This window comes from Ciconia boyciana, chromosome 1 (genome assembly GCF_034638445.1).
Source record: "Ciconia boyciana chromosome 1, ASM3463844v1, whole genome shotgun sequence".
Taxonomy (NCBI): Eukaryota; Metazoa; Chordata; class Aves; order Ciconiiformes; family Ciconiidae; genus Ciconia; species Ciconia boyciana.
This window is the reverse complement of record NC_132934.1, coordinates 59361247-59380621: the sequence shown is the minus strand read 5'-3', so window position 1 is coordinate 59380621 and position 19375 is coordinate 59361247. Positions and strand designations below refer to the sequence as shown.

General features: G+C 50.0%; 1 protein-coding gene across 5 annotated transcripts in view; it reads right to left on the bottom strand.

The window, feature by feature from the left end:
• The window catches only part of MB (myoglobin), a 48706-nt gene extending 30732 nt beyond the window's left edge, over nt 1–17974 (bottom strand). For 2 of the 5 annotated variants that reach the window (XR_012043792.1, XR_012043791.1), the window contains exons 1-5: nt 17161–17974; nt 16179–16395; nt 14284–15738; nt 3525–3747; nt 2683–2824 (exon numbers count right to left, since the gene is read on the bottom strand). Coding sequence is in view for 2 of the 5 variants with exons in the window: in XM_072870185.1 (XP_072726286.1) it covers nt 2678–2824; nt 3525–3677 (300 nt within the window). In the remaining 3 variants the exon portion in view is untranslated. Of the gene's footprint in view, nt 1–2068; nt 2825–3524; nt 3748–14283; nt 15739–16178; nt 16396–17160 lie in introns of those variants that run through there. The other 3 variants (XR_012043793.1, XM_072870185.1, XM_072870164.1) reach the window with 3 other exon arrangements.
• Between the last annotated feature and the right edge of the window lie 1401 nt (nt 17975–19375).

The window sequence follows — 19375 nt, the reverse complement described above, 5'->3', positions numbered from 1 at the left end:
CACAGCCGGAAGACCTACATCAGGCCCCACATCTGACCAGCACAGGTTTAAGGATGGTCCCTAGTGCACTGACACAGCGGGGTAAGGCAGGCAGAGCAAAGGGTCAGTGCTCCCAATGGGCCGACATTTATTCCAGGTACCAAATAACCAGTAGCTAGGCACAACATATATGCAAACCCTCCCTCCTCCACCACATTGCCCTACATAAAAATATCTGGAGACAACTCCAGTCCTACTCAGACTGACAGAGGCAGCTGCCATAGCAGAGCTTTTAATCCTAAAGCAGAGCCTGTTGCCACTGGCAGGAAATCTTATTGTGTTGGACAGGCAATCCTAGACCTTAATTAAATAGGTTGCCCTCCCCACAAAGTCAGACAGACTAGACTGGAGTCAGATGAAGCAAGTTGCCTAAGCCAGGGACCACCTGGCTGTAACTTCATCTAGGTGACAGCATATGCTTTTGTGACCCTCTCTGAAAGGTTGAAACCCCAAGCAAGCTCCCAGAGGTAAAGTGAGGATTTGTAAAGAGCAAGAAATCAGAGATGCTCTGTTCTGGGAAGGAATTCATTCCTTCACCTTTCAGAGACTGAAATTTTGTGGCCTTTGCCCTGACCAAAGACACAGCAGATCATGCTTGGTTCAGGATTGATTTTTAAGGGAGCTGGTGGCTCCTCCTCTGTCTCCATTGCACACAGTGTAGCAGGGAGTGCTTTGAACCAGACCCTGCTAGTACATCCTAATACTGAGCACCTCATTTTTCTTTCTTATGCTTGCCCTCACACTGCCTCTGTGAGATGAGGTGCATTACTTTCTCCATATCAGAAAAGAGCAGCTGTGTCGACTACACACATTTCCCCTAGCCACAACCCAGCTCCTTGCCTCTGTAGCATCCCGCTACTGTGCCAAGATGTGACCCTGCTATGAACATTCTCGTCCCTGTGCAAATATACAGAAAGACAGCATGCTGCTTATCCACCTTGCTTTCTGCATGGGCACAGCTTGATTGCATATGCCAGAAGAGACTGCAGCATCCTACTGCTGAGGCCCTGAGCTGGATGATGGGGATGGAGGAAGAGGAGGGAATGAGAACCCCAGTGCTCACTGTGGGATATAACTGCCCCTCTGGCTAGGTCCAGCCAGAGAAACCACACAATTCCCAAAGAGTCAGCTAGTCCGCTATGAACCTGGGTGTCAGGTCAGAGCTTTGCACTCAAAAACCCTTTTCAGGCTCCAACCGTTTCTGACTAACCCTTGGGCAGCCTTAGGCACAACGTGGCCCTCAGCCTCTCCCCCACTTCAGTAAAATCAGGTAATTTGTACCTCACTGTGGTACCAGGATGGGGAGAGGGCAATGGGCAGAGGTAGGAACCTTGCTGCTCTGTGTCTGTCTCTTAAGCTCCCCCATGGGACACCCATTTATGTTTGTATACACAAGTGCAGTATGCACCACAGAGACACCCCAACAAAACTGCAAAATGGTATGGAGACCAAAGCTTGGGTCTTAAGAGCATATGCTGCCATTGCAACCTTCCTCCTGGGCTAAGCAGCCCTCCTTTCCATTGCCTGGAGGGAGCAACACACTGTGCTGCTGCTGGGAGCCGAGGCCACTTGCACGTGCTACCTCCCCGTAAATAAGCAAAGGGCCTTCCCTCACCATGTCCCCCCCTGTGCAGCAGTGGCCATGGCCTTTAGTCAGGGAGCATTTCTCTCAGCTCCAGCTGACTCTAGGCTGCCGTTTTGTGTTGTGAAGTCCAGTAACCAGATCATGACCCCGTGGTGACATCTAAGTGCCTCGAGTCCCCCAGCTCAGACAGATGCCACATGCTGCTCAAGTCATGGACTGGCACCACAGGTTGTGGTGCAGCCAGATACGTATGCAGATCACCTTTCCACTTTCTCCATCTCTCCCACTTCTCACTGGAGTGCCTTTAAAGCCAGGAGCAAACACACGATACTGGTGCAGGAATTTTTATTTTCTGAGAAACACATACTTTACTTCCCAGTGCAACAGAGCGTCGGATGCATAGCGGCGGCTGCCGGAAACGTACAGATCGCAGGGAGTACTGCTCTTTATAGTTTTGCTAACATGAGTTTAGCAACTAATGCAAGTTTCCAAGCTGGCAGACTCTGGAGACTGACTGGCTGCATTCACACCCACAAAGCAAGGTAATACTGTGCTGGAAGCTGTCCACAGTAATCTGCTAACAGTCTCACCTGTGGGAGGAATGGGACACCGTGCCTCTGCTTCCCATCCTGACATGCCTTTCATACCATTTGAGCCATCCCTTCACCCTCTCATTCACCACATTCCTCAACACTCCCCTTGGTCCTCCACATCCCTCCATCTCTGGCCATGCCATTCCCCTCAGATGAGACTGGGTTTTGGGGAGGGGGAAAGTAAAAGAGGATAGGGATAGGCAGAAGCTCACAGATAGCCCCTTACATTATTTTTCCTAAGAAAGCAGATTATTTCTCTTGTATACATGAAGCCAGGAAACAACAGTTTATCACGGATATCACTCCGAGTGCCTCTACGCTGCCTGGAGTGACTCTTGGCCTCTCATCAAATCTTTCCCACACATCTTGGCCAATTGTGAGATGTCCAAAACAGTGCTGGGGAAGCTACTCTAAGATGCATGGCCAGGCCTCCATCATGGTGTCCCTCTGTGCGTATGTGCTAACCCTGGAAACCGAACTCCTTGTACTTGCTGGCCATATCATTTCGGAACAGCTCCAGGGCCTTCTTCATCGCAGCCTGGGAATCAGCCCCAAAGTCTGCAGAGTGTTTTTCAGCAATGACCTTGATAATGACTTCAGAAATGAACTGTGAGGAAGGAAAGAGAGAGAGAAAAACAGAAGGGACAGTCAAGGTTTATTTTCAGAAAAGCCAGACTAAGAAATAGGCTGCAGAGCCTGGAAATATCTCCGAGCTAATTCAGTAGCCCTTCCTGCAGTTTCCGGAGAGACAGTGAGGTCTAGCTTGCAAGGAACCTGGGCTGGGCAGAAGAACTGGGCTCTATTCCTAGCTCTGACGCTGATCTGCTTCATGACCTTGAGTAGACCGTGGCCCTTCCCACTCTTTGTCTGCCTCATCCATTAAGGCTGAAAATTCATGCCCTGTGTTTGTACAACACTTAGTTTTGTGGGTCTTGGTCTCCTCCATGGATCCTCCAGGGCTTACTCTAAAATTGTACGTCCCTTGTGTTCAGCCACTGACAGTTCTTATGTAATGTAGTTTCCCAGGCCTGCAGAGGCTGCATGGGCTGGTTTATTATTGTCAAGGGTTGCTTAGACTGACATGTGGTGTTTGGAATGGGAAATCTAAACTTGGATATTCACATACCATTCGCATACCATGAGCCTCTTCTGTGCCTCCTCCTGCCTATACACAGAGACCTCGGACTTGAGGGAGAGCTCACTGAAGCCCAACTAGCCATCAGGAAATAAAAGCGCAATTCTCACATAGCTGTCTTGCACACATTCACTACACATCAGACACCAAGATTCCCTGCCCTTTTCCATACCTCCAGATATTTGACAGGGATTTTGTGCTTGGTCGCATGGGTTTGAGCCAGGGGCTTCAACTCTGACTCATGGTTACCCTTCTGCTTCAGGATTTTGCCCAGCTGGGTAAGGACAGTAACTCCATGTTTCTTCAGGTCTTCAGAGCCCTTCATCTGATCAGGGGTCTTCAGGCCTTTGAACCTTTCAAAGCGATCCAAGGTCTCAGGGTGGTCCCGAAAGAGTCTGTGGACAGAAGTAGAGGGACTTGTGAGACTTGAGAGAGCTGTCATCCAGACCAGAGCTGAGGTCCAGCTGCACCAGTATTTCAGAGTATATAGACAGGCAAAGGTGTGATAACCCACTTCCCTCCCCAAAGAAAGCTCTTAGCTAGTCCCTGCTAGTAGAGGCTACTTTAACCTGGGAACTCTGACACTTTAGATCCCTTCCAAATTGCCACCATTCACAATCACTCTTTTTAGCATGTATATAAGCCAGGAACGCATCTGACCCTACTCTGAATTTGGTTTAAGTGTTTTTCATCCTTCCTCTGGTAGGTTGTTCCACAACCTGATGACACTCTGTGTGCAGAAGTTTCCTTTTTATTTATTTTGTACAGGCTGCTTTTTATAATTAACAAACAATAAAAAGCCTCTTGTCTTTGGAGAGCAGAAGGTCCTGACATACCTCTCTTTGAGTATTGTATCTACTTTAATCCCATCCTCTTACACATGTCCTAACACGATCACCGCTGTCTTTTTCCATTCCCTCTGTCTGTGACAGAGACACTGCCCTAAACATGTCCAACTAGAGCGACAGAGCAAGTGTCCATATTTTTTTATATAGCTCTGCTAACTCTTTGGCACCAGTCCCCTGGGACATGTCAACTGTATTAAGATAGAGACAAGAGCCAAGGCTGGTCATGATACTGAGAGGTGAGTTCTTGCATTCATCTGAAGGAAAAACAAAACCAAACAAAACTACCTATTTTCATTGACTTACTATTGCTGAGGAGCCAACTTGTAGACCCCTGGCTCTCACTAGGACCCTCTTCCCAGCCCATCTCTGCACTGATCAGGAAAGGAGAGTTCTAGAGGCTTCTCATACACAAAAAAAGGGGAGCAGCCCCCAGACTCAGGTCCCTCACATCTGGGGCTCAATTGTTCTTGAACATCAGCTGGATGGGAGAGCTTACTGTGCTCCCACCCTATGACTGCAGACACGGAGGAATTTGGTTCCTGCCCTTTTTCCCACCCCCAGCTCAGCCCAGCTGCCAGCAGTGTGGTTCTTCCATCAGGAACCGCGGCACCTCAGAGAGTCCTTGGGAGCAAGTGGGTAACAAGAGCGCGGGGCCTTCAGGCATGCTGGTGCCATGCCATGCAGTGCTATACATAGGCACTCTGATCCCGAAATGGAAATGAAAACAAGAAGGTGGAAGGGTAGCTAAAAGACAGGGTAGTGTTGTCCCCCCTGCTTCCTCCCTGCCTCTTTTCTTAGGAGACAGTTTGCAGACACCACTGGCAACCAAACTAGTAGGAAATTTCACTCTTTTCCCTGCCAGAGTCCTAGAGTCGAGGTGAAAAGGAAATACTGCCCGTCCTGATTATTAGGAGCAGTCTAATAATTAGGTGTTGAGACACATCAGCTCCTTTGCACAAGTTTATTTTCAGGTATTACACCCTCTGATGGGCATAATCCAACTAGTTGAAGCACCAGCAAAAGCAATGTCTGTCCTTACAGCCCGGGCCTTACAGCTCACATCTGTGAACTGGCTCACCCAAGTTACCTGCAGCAGTGTGTGGCACTCCAGCCCAGGACCTCAGCCATGAAACCAGCCTCCCTCTCATGGTACAGTGAGTGCAAGCTTGCTCTGCCCTGGGGAGGGTGCTGGTGCTGGGACTACCGGGGCTTGCGTTCCATCTAGAACCAGACATTCCTCCTAATTATGTTGCCATGAGGGCCAGGCTGTCCACTGTATGATGTAAGTATAGGTTAAACTATACCAACAAATACCTCAAGCGCATGGAAGACACAAGCTGTTCTGCAGCAAAAACATTACGTAAGTGAATGACCAGTGTTTGCCGGCATTTCATTTCAAAGGTCTCCAAAGGATTTCTATACTCTACCAGGTGCTGAGCACACCACCGTCAGCCTTTCCTTTTTTCCTGTATCTTTCTATGGCACAGGTTGTGTCCCACCCAGGGACAGGAAAAAACCCTGCACCCTAAAATGAGATGGGAGTTATTTCTAAAAATCTCCCTCCATCGTGTCTGGCTATGGCTGAATCATGTCTGCCAAAGATGATATACTCCTGAGACTCTTGAAAATTCTTCTGAGTATTTTTTTTTGTTTCCTTTGGAAAACTTCCAGTTGAATCAGTGTTTTCTAAACATATTCCCAGGATATGACATCTACCTAAGAAGTCTTTAACAATGCACACTTGGACACATTTCTAAACTAAGAGAGATCTGCTGGGCTTCCCCTGCCTCTCTCCTCCCTCAAAAAACCCTTGAAGGAACAAGAAACAACCTGGGTTGGCTGGGGATCACAAAGTCACAGAGAAGTGGGGTGTCATTTAATGCCCTACGATACCTGTAAGAAAAATGGTATTACCTTTCCCATTGGAAACTGCTTTTACTGTCTTGTGGCAGTTTCAGAGCCAAAGTAGCCACATCACAGAGATGGACTGGTGGGGAGGGCTCACGTTCCTGCTACCCCTCCAGCATGCCTGCTCTGGACTGCATCAGCGGAGAGCCCATCACATTGTCACCTGGCTGCCCCTATGCCTCCCTCCACTTCAAATGGCAGCTGAACTGGGCCATGAGGAAGAAGGTAAATAAAACAGTCTCCTGCTTTGGCTCATCTTTGAAAAAGCTTTGAATGGACAGTGGATTTGCCTGACGGTGTGGGCTCCTTCCTTTAGCCATGTTGAAGCTAGGAAATCCCACAAGTGAGTGCCACATCGCTGCTCTCCGCAGCATCCGTACCCTTCCAGCACATCTGAGGGGGAGATCCGGAGAGTCTCCTCAAAGTCTCCATCCCTGCTGGTCTTTAAGGACAGGCTAGGATCCAATGCCCACCCGACGTCGTTTCCTGCTCTGCAGCCCTGAGGTCCCTTCCAGGTTGCACTTCTGTGACTTGCTGCTGGTGCCTGGGGTATTCCCCTCTCGGGGGGCCAGGACCACAGGGACAGCATGGGGGCGGGGGTCCTCTCAGATGGAGACCTCGCAAGTGCTCCCACTCTGACCCCAGAATCACGGAGGGGGGAAGCAGGGGGAAGGACGTGCCTCATTTCACACCCAGACCTCAAATCCATCATCAGGAAGTGGACATGTGTTACCACCCAGATTTCTGGCCAAAAGCAAGATGGGCAGGGGTCTGCCAGGTGAGACTAAGGTGGGGAGAGAGAAACACCGAGGTACTTCACAGTTAATTTTACTGAAATCAGAGATTCTGATAAAATTGTCACAGAGGTGGTTTTCCTCTCCTCTTTTTCTCTGCCCCCCTGCATCCTTGCTGCAGAGCATCTGAAGGCCCAGGACATACAATTCACTCCAGCATTTCTCGCCACAGTGCTTGGGAAATGAGGAACCGAAGCAGAGCTTTGCAAACAGGTCGGGCAGAGGGAGTGACAAAGTCCCACCATCTTTTGAAAGCAGCATTGGCCCACTCCTGTACCCATAGACAGACGGAGAGACAGAAGCACAGCCACTTTACACACTGAGTAATTTTTAACCCAGAAACCATAGCAATGGAAAAACCATCACCCTACGACAAAGAAGACAACCTGTTGACATAAACACTGCCAAACACAAGCCCCCAGACTTCCTTGGTCTCTCATCAAAAGCTCTCAGCTTTACTCTTAAGACCAAACCCTCTTGCCTACCTCATTAAAACTTCATGCCCATGGCCAGGGAGGTCAGACTCCACCTTTCCCCAGATGGTCAGGACCTTCTGCCATTCCTGATCACTGAGCCCCATGGTTCACTGAAGGCAGGTCCCGAGTGCTCCCTGCAGCCGTTTGCCTTTCCCCAAAGGGTGGATAGAGAGCTCACCCACAGGATTTATAGCCCCTGCTCACAGACCTACACCTGTCAATCGTCAGCTGGACGTCTTGCTCTCATTCAGGCTTGTCTAACTTAATCAGCCTCCCTATTTTTTTCTAGGAAGCTATTTCGGGTCAGGTGCTATTGTGGGTGCCACTGATGGCATAATTTCTGCTTTTCGTATTGGACTGGCACATGTCCCACTCTAGACAGAAAGGGCACTGCCGAAACACAGTGCCAGGAGCCTGTCCCGGGTTCCCAAGGACCCAGAGACAGTGTCAAGCTGTATGGCAGGAGATTCCTGAAGAGCACTGTCATCTGCAAGGCCACCTCGCCTCCCTGTCCCCTGGTCTGCTAAGGGCAGGCAGAAGAAGAGACCAGGATGGCTGGTAGCATCAGCTCCATTGCTCCAAAGGCCTTTCCTTTCCCATGCTGAGCTCACTCCCCTTTTCCCCTGGGGTAATGCACTCTGTTTACTAATAGAGAAGAGCACAGTGTTAGAAGAGACATGGCCTCAAGAGCTAACCATATCCAAATTGGCCCAGGCATGTCCCCAGCCTCTGCAGGAGGGAGGAAGGGGATAAAAGCTATATAGGAGCCAGTTATCCCACACCTGCACACCAGGGTCCTTCTGCCTACCTCTCCGGGGAATGCTCAGGATTAGCCACTGGCTGAGCCTGGATATCAGAGCCAACAGATGTACAGCTGAGCCAGAAGGGTAATTTGCATCAGGCCAGAGACACAAGGACACAGCAGGGCTTCACTCAACATGCACCCAGACAGGGGTTAAGGTCTCTGGCTACTTCTGTCAAGCCAAATATCAATGTCGGGAGGAAAAGCCACCGGGCTGACAAACAACATGGGTATGCTTTGGGACACCTCCCAGACTTTCTCCTCCAGCCCCATCAGGACTGATAACAGCCTGGCACACCAACGGGGTGATTAATCCCTTCCAGGGGGTGACTGCAGTCAGAGCATAGCCTGATAACAAAGCCCAGCTAGCGCCACTGTCCAGAAGCATGCACCTACCTCTGGATGTTTCCGAAGGGGCACACACTGCAGGCCTTGGCAGGCACGAAATGTCAGCCGAGGGCTGAAGACACCTGCCTTGGGGCTCAGGAGAACCACATGCAACCCCACGCTCCCTACCACAATGCTGCAGGACCTGAGGTGCATTGCTGCCTCTGCACCTGTCCACCCTCTGCAATGTGGGAACAGTCTCCCTGTTCTGGCCTTGCAAGGGGAGAGAAGCACCCATGTAATCAGGCAGTGAGGAGGACTGAGGCACAGAGCCTCACACCCCTCAGAAACACACAGGTTTAAGGGGAATAGTTTGGGTAAGAAGGATAGCAAAAGCCAAATGGAGGTGTCGGCTGGTGTCTAAGCCTAGAGGTAAGGGAATTTTGGCCATTACGTGTTGCAAGCCTCTGTCAGCCAAGTCAACCTGTGACCCTGCAATGCTCCCCTTCTCTCTCCTCTATGCACCAGTTTGCTTCACATCCAAAAATCCACATCCTAAACACTTCAAGGCCAAGATTTCATCCTGATTTACCTGCACAAACAGCAGACCACTACCAATTACCCAAACTAAGCTAAACTGATGGAAGAGAGCTTAGGACACCTCCAGCTCATTCCTCATGTTGTTCTCCACAGTGCAGGGCTGAGACAGCAGAGATCACATACCTGCAGCCTTGCTCCCCAAGTACTTACAGCAGTAAACAAGCATTTCCACCATCCCAGGCTCGGCCTTGGGTAGGATCCTGAATACTGACCTTACTGTTTTACACGCATTTCAGGCACGACAGAAATGTGCTCCTGGTACATGAGAGGCTGCTGCTTATGCACCAAGCTCTGTCATATTCCCCAAGCTGAAACTACTCAGTGGCCATAATAACTTCATTTGAAGTTGGTTGACTCTCTGCTCTCTGTAGCTTTCCCCAGGGCTGGGAAGCCAACACTCTCGGTACGGACATTAATGTTAAACGGTCAGAAGGCTTAAAAAGAGTATGGGATTCCATATTGCTTTTTTTTACAAGTGAAGTAGTAATGAAATGAAATCATAAGCTCTTCTCCCTAGAGCTTAAATAAATAGTCTACAGAAATACTAAAAGCTTTACAGCGCACCAGACTGCGCCTCAACCCTGCAGCCACGAAAAGGACATAACATTTTAGTATCTACAGGCCTCTCCTCTCCCCCTTGGGGCAAAATCTATCACTTGCATAATCATCTCGATAAATGCAAACTACAGAGAGCCAACATATCGGCCGCCCCCTTTAACGGGTGATTGAATAACCTACTTCAAACAGGGCCGGCCGCCCCACAGCGCCTGCACCCACACGTAAGGTGCCCTCACTAAACGAGCATAAAACGTATCGTTAATATTTTTGGTCGCATTTTGGGGTGCATCGCTGGCGTGATGCGGGTGCTGTTGCAAAGTCCCCCGGGTGGACCGCGACCACCCGGCGCGGGTACCCGCCTGGGGCTCCCCCTGCCCGGGCAGGAGGTGCCGCAGCAGCCCGGCTCCGTCGGCCAGGGCTTGCTACCATCTAGTGGCCACGGGCGACAGAGCCACGGGGACTGAAGGCCACGTCCAAGTCCCCACAAGGGATCTGCAGGCTCCGGGAGGTGGGCAGCACGTAGCCCTCAAATTTTGGAGACGGGGAGGGACCCCAGGACACGCAGGACTGCGGCATCCCCGTGCCAGCAGCACCACAGGGCTCTTGCTGCGGTTGGTTGGCAGATGGCAGAACCTTTGTAAGGGGTTCGTTTTCAGCACGGGACGTCGAGACGGTCTGTTTTCTTTGGAAAGGGCCCATGTCGGGGTGGCAGGGCCCTGGCATGGCCAGGTGGCTTTGCTTGCCCCCAGCCTTGCAGCAGGTCGCTGGCATGGGGAGGGTGCTGCTCCTTCCCCTCAGCCTTGACCACTGGAGAGGGGACAGGGTGGTGGGACTGGAGCAGAGTAAGATCCCATGGGACAGCAGCAGAGCCACAGCCAAGCCTCAGGGCACTGCTAAGGAGGAAGGCTGTCCTAGGGGCTGCATGGGGCTGGTTCTACCCGAAAATGTCAGCAAAAGGTGCTTAGGAATGGTCCCCCCATCTAATGGGCACAGCAGGCAGGGGAAGAGCTGTTTCTGCCAAAACGGTGGATGCAATCTCACCTCTGCATGGCTCCTCCCTCAACAGACGGCAAACCTTTCTACAGGCATTAATGAATTTAGACCGTGCTGCAATCCCATGAATGGACAAGCCGCTTGTTTTCCCCATTTATGAAGGAATAAAGAAGTTCTACAACTTGCTCGAGCCCACAGACAGCACCAGTGAAAGAGCAAGGACTGGCTCTTGAGTATGGTTTTAGAAACACCAGCTGTTTGGTGGTTATTAATATGGGGTGCAGTCGCCTGGACAGAGCTGGGAGGCATGGTAGGAATCACACACCAGCCACAGGGAGGGACCAGCTCCAAGTCTGGCCACATTAAATTTTTTTCTTAGAGTATTGCTGTTGTGAAGAGAGAAAATTCAGCCCTGGCCTGTAAAATGAACATCAGAGAGCCCAGCAGTCCCCCACATTGCCTTGGCAGTTAATATAACAAATCGCCAATGATTTCTAGCCCCATCTTCTCTGCAGCCAGACCTGCTGCAAGTCGGGAGATGTGTACCCAAAAAAAATTTGGCATAGACATTCTTTTCATTTGAAGTAAGTTTGTGAAATAAACTTTGAAGCAAGGAGGAGAGAGGGATGCTCCCAAAACCAGTCCGTTTTCCTCAAAAACCAACCCAAACTATTACACAGCAAACAGATTTTTTTTGACGGAATACTTTTTTCTTTTCAATGAGCCTTTTCCCCCGCAATACAATTTAAAAAAAAACCGTGGGAGAAGCTGAGGGGCCTGCGGCTGGGAGCGGTGACGGCCCCAGCTCTGCCCTGACCCTGTTTGTATAAAACACGGCGTGACGTAAGCGTGGTACACGCTGCTCTGCCAGGGGAGCGGTCGGGGGGAGGCTGGCGCTCTGAAAAAGCCAGGAATATTATATAACTCCAACTTACATAATTACCTATTGCATAATGCCAGGGAAAAGGCCCTCCGTAACGCAGCTGTGGTTTCTATGGCATTTTGCTGATACACGGCTGCTGCCAAGAGATTCATTTGCACTTTCTTTTAGGAGCCTGCAGCTCAGTCCGTGCAGGTAGACAGGTGAGACCCCGTGCTCCCAACAGCGTTAGCCAGAGAGGTAAGGGCAATAGTAACGGGATCTTATAGCCATAGCAAGGCAAAGAGCATTGGGTTTACTGCAGCTCTGCTGTTGACTTCAGTATTCAGAGGATCAGAAGACTGTCAGATAAGAGCACCATATGAAGCTGCACACATTGCACAGCCTCAGCTGCTTGTAGGAAACAAGGTGGAGTCTAACTGGTGGTGGCAGTGGCCAAATCCCTTCCAGGCTCACTCCTCTCTTCCCCTCGCTCTTAAACACTATTCTTAGCAGTGCCTCCAGGCAGGGCTCCTGCACACTGACAGATTTCAGCAGCTGAGAGGTGACCTGAGCCACTTGCTTAAAAGGAAGAGGAAGATTACAAGGAGGAGATTTCAGCATCAGGACAAGATTTGGGCTGCAGGTTTGCAGAGCTGTGCTACGTACTTATCAGTATCGCGGCATGGATTCCTTCAGGGGTCGGGCCCTGTACCATAAAGTCAGAGGTAGCTTTATGTTCGCTTCAGTGCTCACAGGATCCAGCCTTTGGTGACTATCAGAGAGGCCACTGTATGACTCAGTCATTTTCTTTCCCCAGAAGGTACACCGGATAACGCAGGCATGACCCACAGCTCCCGTGCAATCATCTAGGCATTGCATGGTGTACGTGACACTGCACAGCACCTGGACAAAACATTTATCTGGGATAAGCAGGACACTTATTGCAGGCCAGTATTTGGATTCAGTGGGAGAACAAGCAAGAAAGCAGCAGGGCAGTCCAGGACCAGAATATTTAGGCTCCAATATAGAAGCTGAGGCTGTCTCTGAGGCTGCATGAGCTCTCTCTGGGGACACAAACCTCCTATGAAGGGCTGGGAAATGAGAGCACAAAAGGACTGAAGATTTCTGTGGGAAACTGTGAGTGCAGTTAAAGAAAGGAGGAGTATGATTAGAAAACAACAGGCAGATTTTAAAGCCTTGCCCATCCCAGGAACAAAGGGAGGAAATTATTTTTTGGAGGTAAGAACACGGATTATACCAGCAAGACCCTGGAGATCTCTAGGGGTCAGTGGGAAGACATGAAGGAAATGTGGCATACAGCAGTCCCTTCAGGTGGATTAAACTTCATAACACCATAATAGCATACAGGGATTTGTGTATTACTTACTGAAATAATAAAGCGAGAGGGGAATTCCTCCTTCATCCCTCACCACCAACAAAATACCATAGCTAGAGCCTGACAAGGGACAACTGGAAAAGGCAAGGGCCACAAAAACACACATAGGCAAAAAAGAAAAGTCAAGCAATCAGCATGCATGCAGTATTTTGTGTCTGCCTGACACCCTGAACTCTGTAGCTCAGAGCTGCGCGTAGGAAGCTGTAACAGAGATGCTTGCAGCTTGGCCAAGGCTGGGATTTCATGATCAGGTTAGACTGAAACCCAGGCAGCTGGAGGGGGTGGCTGTTCCCACACCATGCCTTACACGAGACAGGGTCCTCATCCCCCTCCTCATGGAGCCTTGGGAATATGGGTGCCAGGGGCACCTTGCAAGGTTCCTTGCCCTGTGAGAGTGCAGGGTGCACTTTGGGCATGGCTGAGTGCTGCTGGAGAGGGGTTCATGCACCTGCAAAAGCAGCAGCAATTGCAGCATGGCCAAGACCAGAGCAAGAGCAGCATCGGAGGTGATAAAGCTGAGCCACCATGCAAACAAGCACCCTTTCTGCAGCCCACCCTTCCTTGGGACACAGGTACACACGTGCCCAGAGTCTGCAGAGAGCTGGCAGTGCCTGGCTGCTGGTTAAACTCTCTCCACAATGAAAACTTCTTCACATCTGAGCTGCTCCTCGAGGAAGAGGAATTAACCAGGCCACAATGCACAGTGCACAGCTCAGCTGTGGGTTCTCATGCTCCCAAAAAGGGGTGGGAGAGCCCATCACTGCATGGTAAAATTGGGTGATACAGATGCAACCTGACTTGCCCAGCGCCAGTGGGCAGGCAAGTAGCCCTTGAGGCACCAGCACTTAATATGAGGCTGTGCATGTTTTTAACTTGGATTTGGAGGCAATGCCAGCAGAGCCTCCCCCATCCCATGATGCTTGCGCAGCTCTTCATGAGGGCTTGAAATGAACTGGATCAAGGAACTGATGTGGGTTTAAAGTAACTGCATTTATCTTTTGGTGAGTTTATTTCAAAGCCAGATCAGTTCTGTGTCCTGGTTTGTCACGTAGCCAGACCAGCATATGCTGGCGGGGGGGGAAAGGGGAGGCAGAGCTACTTAAGTAGGCATCACTTGTAAAAGAAACACTCATCAAGCCGTCCTCCAAAACCCCAGGCAGCATTGTCTAGCAGTGGCACAGCACACACAAATTAGGGTTTCCCTTCGCCTGAGTTTCGTGGGGTGAAAGGCAAGGAAACGGACACACTTTTTTATTTCCTTTGCCTGCAAAACAGCCTCTCATCCACAAAGCACAGAGCTTCTGCAAGATAAGAGCCCATGGGGAAGCCAAGATCTACCCCTTGTTTGTATTGATGTTTACACTTGCCTTTTAATGAGCTCCAACAGGTTCTCGCTTCCAGCTGCGGTTGGCCCTTTTCGAAGTTCACAGTCTCGTTTTGCATTATTATTCCAGTGCCAAGTGTTCCCTTAGGGAGGAGAGGGACAACCAGGTCTTTTTCTCTTCTGAGAAGCAGCACCAATTTCAGCAGTCCCAAATCCAGTAGTGCTTTCTGCAATCCGCCAGTCTTATGAGGAATGCCTGCGTGGAAACTGATCTCTCTGCAAAAAATACTTGGCAAAAAATAAATGTTTTCTTCAAGCAGATCAACACCGGGTGGCAGTGAGCACCCTAAACACAGCACTGGTGGCCTGGCTGCCCAAGCAGAGCATTTACCACTGAATTTGGGATGGGGTCTCTTTTCTGCATCTCTTTCCCATTATTGTCATTCTTGCAATTTCATCTCGTTTTCACTGTTGTGCTTGCAATCAGATCTTTTAACTTGACCACTTTAGGGTCCCGCTGGCAAGACAACCACAGTAGTGGGGCTTGATACTGGCTGCAAGATACTGGCCCAAAAAAACAAGTACTGGAAGATCTCACCGACGCTGAGAATCCTGGTCCTGCGATTGCTGTGGTAGCGGTACAAGTATAACACAGCATCCCTGCCAAATGCTCAGCCTGGCTAACCCTCTCGGCTGTTTGGGGTCCAGGGTTGCATATAGGGATGTCTCAGGCTGGTCACCTTTGGAAAGCTCACCTGTAAGCATCTTATGTACACAGGATTCATGGACAGCTAGAAGCTCATCTAGCCTCTTCCCTCAACAGCATCCAGAGGCAGATGCCCAGGAAAAGTGTAAGAAGCAGGAATAGTCCTGCTCCATCACAGCAACTAGAGGGTAAAGGACTTCCCAAGGTTATATTTGCATGCTTGTGTTTAACAGCCTTAGGCAGAATTCTGCATGAGTTTATAATCTTTTAATCCTCTTATACATGCTCCCCAAAACATATTTCAGACATGGCTGCAGCCTTACTAGGTCAAATTGTTAAAAACAACCTGCTGACTTGGTGACTCTGCAACAGATTAACCAATGCTCAAAGACAAAGATCTGCTAATCGCTTTCTAACCATTCACAAACGGCTTCAAGGCATGCCCATTCAAAAAAAACCCAATAAAAATGAAGCTCCATTACCCTCGAAGGTCTCTGTACTGTGCAGGGCTCCCACCTCTAGCGCCTTTTTAATTGCAAGTTCCCCAGACACCCACCGTGTTTTCATTTTTTGATCTTCCTCCTTCCAAGAAGCACTCCAGTGCTGGTGGCTCAGCTGGTCGTATCCAGCTGGTCTGTGGCAGCATCTGCCTGGACATTGCTTATCTTAGCCTGTGGTCCTTTTATTTCCTTCCCTGTCAGCTGCAGCAGAGATCTCGCCGCACGTGGTCCCTCTCTTCTCTAAGCAAATCCATGCTTCTTCTCCAGGTTTTGGCAATAATTTTCTGTCTATCTATCAGTTTACAGAAAGGGCCAAATTACACGGGGTTTATAATCCTCCTGAGCAAAAGGCTAGTGTTTATCTGCTGCTCTTGCAGACCTGCAGCTCATAGAGCCAAGTGAGGTGCGTTGGCCCCCACAGCAGGACAGACCTGGCCTCATCTGTTTATTGGGGCAGAGAGAGTCCAAATCATAAAAAAATCAGGCAAGGGACAATGTTGGGACCAGAGATCAAGCAGTCAGGAGAAGAAATGGGACTGCAGATAGACCAGAAAAAGCAGGTAGACCTTTTGTGGGAAAAAAAACAGGCATTTCAAAAGTCTCACCCACTGAGCATAACCTGGGCTAAAAGGGAGTCTTTGGGGTCAGGGCAAGAGTCCAGATGGAAATTCAGGTGGAAACATGGGCAAGTGATTTTGGTTTGGTTTTTTTTAAAAAAAAAAAAGGACTGACCTGAGCAACATGGGAGGAGAGCAGGAAAGTGAAGTCCTGGCCAGTCTGACCCGTGAGCAGTGAGCATGGGAAGTCATTGATTCAATATCTGCTCCCTTTTCAGGACTATGGGTCCTGCTTTCAGGTGGTTCACTTTATGGACAGAGATGTGCTCCTCGTCTGCTGAATGATGAGCCAGATCAGGTGCCAGCTCTGCAGATCAGCCTGCTCTCTTGGCCTAATTCACAAGGATATTTAACACAGGAGTTATTATGAACCGTCACATCCAACCATCTCATTACAGCTTACGATACAACCATCAGAGGTTCAAGGCTGCTAGCAGCACCGGCAGCTACCAGACATTACACAAAATATAGGGGAATGTCCACAAGAGGGAGAGTTGGTGCCAGTCTCGACGGTGATTTTGTGCAAACGGCACTTTGCTGCCTGGCAATTGTAAGAGAGCCTGTCCCCTTGCTTCACTTCCCCCAGCAGAAATGTTTCCTTCTGCTGGCAATTCCCCTTTCTACATTATTTTCCTGCTGCCTCCTTCTCCAGCCAAATGGTATTTAATCTTATTTGTGTGGGGTATGCTGAAAGGCCACACTGTACGGGCACTAGACATGGTGCCATCAGAAAGGCACTGTAATTAAGATGGTTTCTCTGCTCTCGCTGCCGCTCTGCTCCCCTTTCCTCCCACTTTCATTGTGCCGTGCTTGAAGGGCACCCCCCGCCAGCCCCAGCACAGGCATCCCCTCCTCTCGCCCAACCCATCACTCGGAGGTGGCACCCCACATTGGCTCCTCTGGGGAGCCCCGTCAGCCTCCATCGGCACACATACAAAATACCGGTCATTCCTGCTGGGCTCTGTGCTCAGTCTCAGCACCCCAGGCTAAAACAGACTCCACTGGGACATGGGATTTTCAATCCATTTTCCAAAAGTAGTTGATGGCTACCAGCGCAGAGCCTGGAGGTATCTGATCTTCTGCAGGGCAAAGCTTACTGTGAGGAAGCTCCGGAAGACACTGGTGATGTGGAAATGACGGAGGATGGGATGGGCCGGGAGAGGTGAAGCCAAGAGACACAATGCCCAAAAGAAGTTCCTGCACACACACCTCTTTATCTTCGTGGGTCAAGGCCTGTGTATATAGCCACATCCGAAGAGGGTGAGAGCAAGCGCCCAGATCATGAGATGACTAATGTGAAGTTTCTTGCACCACAGGTGATTTTCCAGAAAAAAAAAAAAAGAAAACCATCAGTAAGCTGATGTGGGAAATCAGGTGTCCTGGAAGCTACCTGTATGGCTTAGGGTTGGTGGAATTTTTATTGGGTTCACATGTGGTCCATAAACAATTGAGAGAGCTGCATCAGCTATATCCAAAGGAAAGCAGAGCAGCAAGTGATCCCCTTCCAGAGCTGTCCCTCCCCAGCTGGAACAGTATTTCCTGCAACCTTCTCTCCATCAGATTTTTTTCCAGTTGCTATCCTGGTCAAATATCCACGTTTAGGAACATTTTGGGGTCTCAGTTCTTGCAGAATTAGTAGGACAGGTAATTTTCTATCTCCCCTCATAATTCCTCTACATTTGTTTCTCTTCTATTTTCCTTGCCTTGCCCTTTTGATCTTTTCTCTCCATCTCTCTGCTAATGTCTGGAGCTCTGAGTAAATTAGAGTCAGAGAGCAAGGTGAAGCACCAGCCCCTCAAACCAATGACCTTCCTCCAGCCCATCCCACCCCAGAGAGACATCCAGCCTCAGCTTAGTTTCTACAAGTCACTGCAGGTTGTGGGCACCATGAGCTGCTCTGGCAGCAGCTGATCTCTTCCCTACCTCCTTCCAGCCATCCTCATATCCACACAGGCAGGAGGCACGGACCAGTGGTCAACAATGTGCAATAGGGGTGAGCACCTGCCAGCGGCAGGTCCATGTGCCTCTCCCTTGCCACTGTCCATACACCCTGCACTATGCAGCCTTTCCCAGGGTGAATCCTCTGTCCTGAACAGTCAGGGCCCCACGCCAGCCTCAGCTGCTCTCGCTCTTCCCTTTTCTTCCCTGCTCTCCCTCACCGAGGTTTTGGTGAGACCTTCTCCACACTGCACCCTCTGCGGTTGGAGGTGCTCCTTGGTGCTGGTGCAGCATGAGTACCAGCGGGATTTTCCTGGTGGGATCATCCCACCAGCTCTGCAAACAGCATCCCTAAGCCACCAGGTCCAAAAGCTTTCCAGATACATTTTGATGAGTTTGGCTAGTGATTTAGCAGAAACTGTAATGAAGCTCATAGCATTCCCGGGGCACTTTCCTAACCTGAAAGCTTAGAGAAATGTATCCAGAGGAGATCTATACGAACCACATCACCAGGATCACCATGAAAACCCCAAGCATGGCTCCCAGCACCTTGGCCATCCTCTGGCCACTGTTAGCCTCTGACTGCGAGAGCAAGCCTTGCTTGTGCCCAGCTGGCTGCGGCACGGTGGCAGCAGCAGCCAGTGGTGTTTCTGCAAGTGAATAGGAGAAAATCAGCTCTCCAGGGGAAAGGAACAAAGCAGAGGAGCTGCTGGCAGAGAGGCGATGCCAAATGGGGCTGCTGGCTCCCTCTGGGGAGAGGGATTTCCAGCCTGAGGAACAAAGCTATGGATGCTTCCTCTGAAGCACGTTGTGCCCGCTGGTATTAACATTTCAGGCATTGCATACAAAACTGCCCTGGAAAGAAGCGTTGACATGCAAGCATATGAGCTCCTAAGTCTGACCACTGGCCAAACAGCTCACCACAGCAGTAAGCATGGTCCATAGCCCAGCCAGGGGCATTGGGCAAGCACGGCAAGGAGAGCTCTGCCATGTCCAAAGCAAGATGATTTATCAGCATGCCCGCAGGACCTGCCTCGCAGGACATCCACACCGTTGTGAAAGACGCATGGGGGCAAGGGGGGGGGGAGGAATGCAAATCTATAGAAAACACTGCGGGAGGAGAGAGAGATGCCAGCTTTATTGTAAGCCAAAGCCTTAATCGCTCTGCTCCAAATTATAGCTCTAGGACTGGGAGAGCTCATGCACCCAGCTAGCCTTTTAGAGCAGCTTATCACCATCCAGCGGGTGTGGAAATGCACAGTGTGAAGAACCAGCACCTAATCCCAGCTCCTGCAGTCAGTTGGAGCATCTTGTTCAGCATTACCTGCTTGTATAGGGTAGCCTGAGCAGATACAATAAGACCACAGTGTAAGC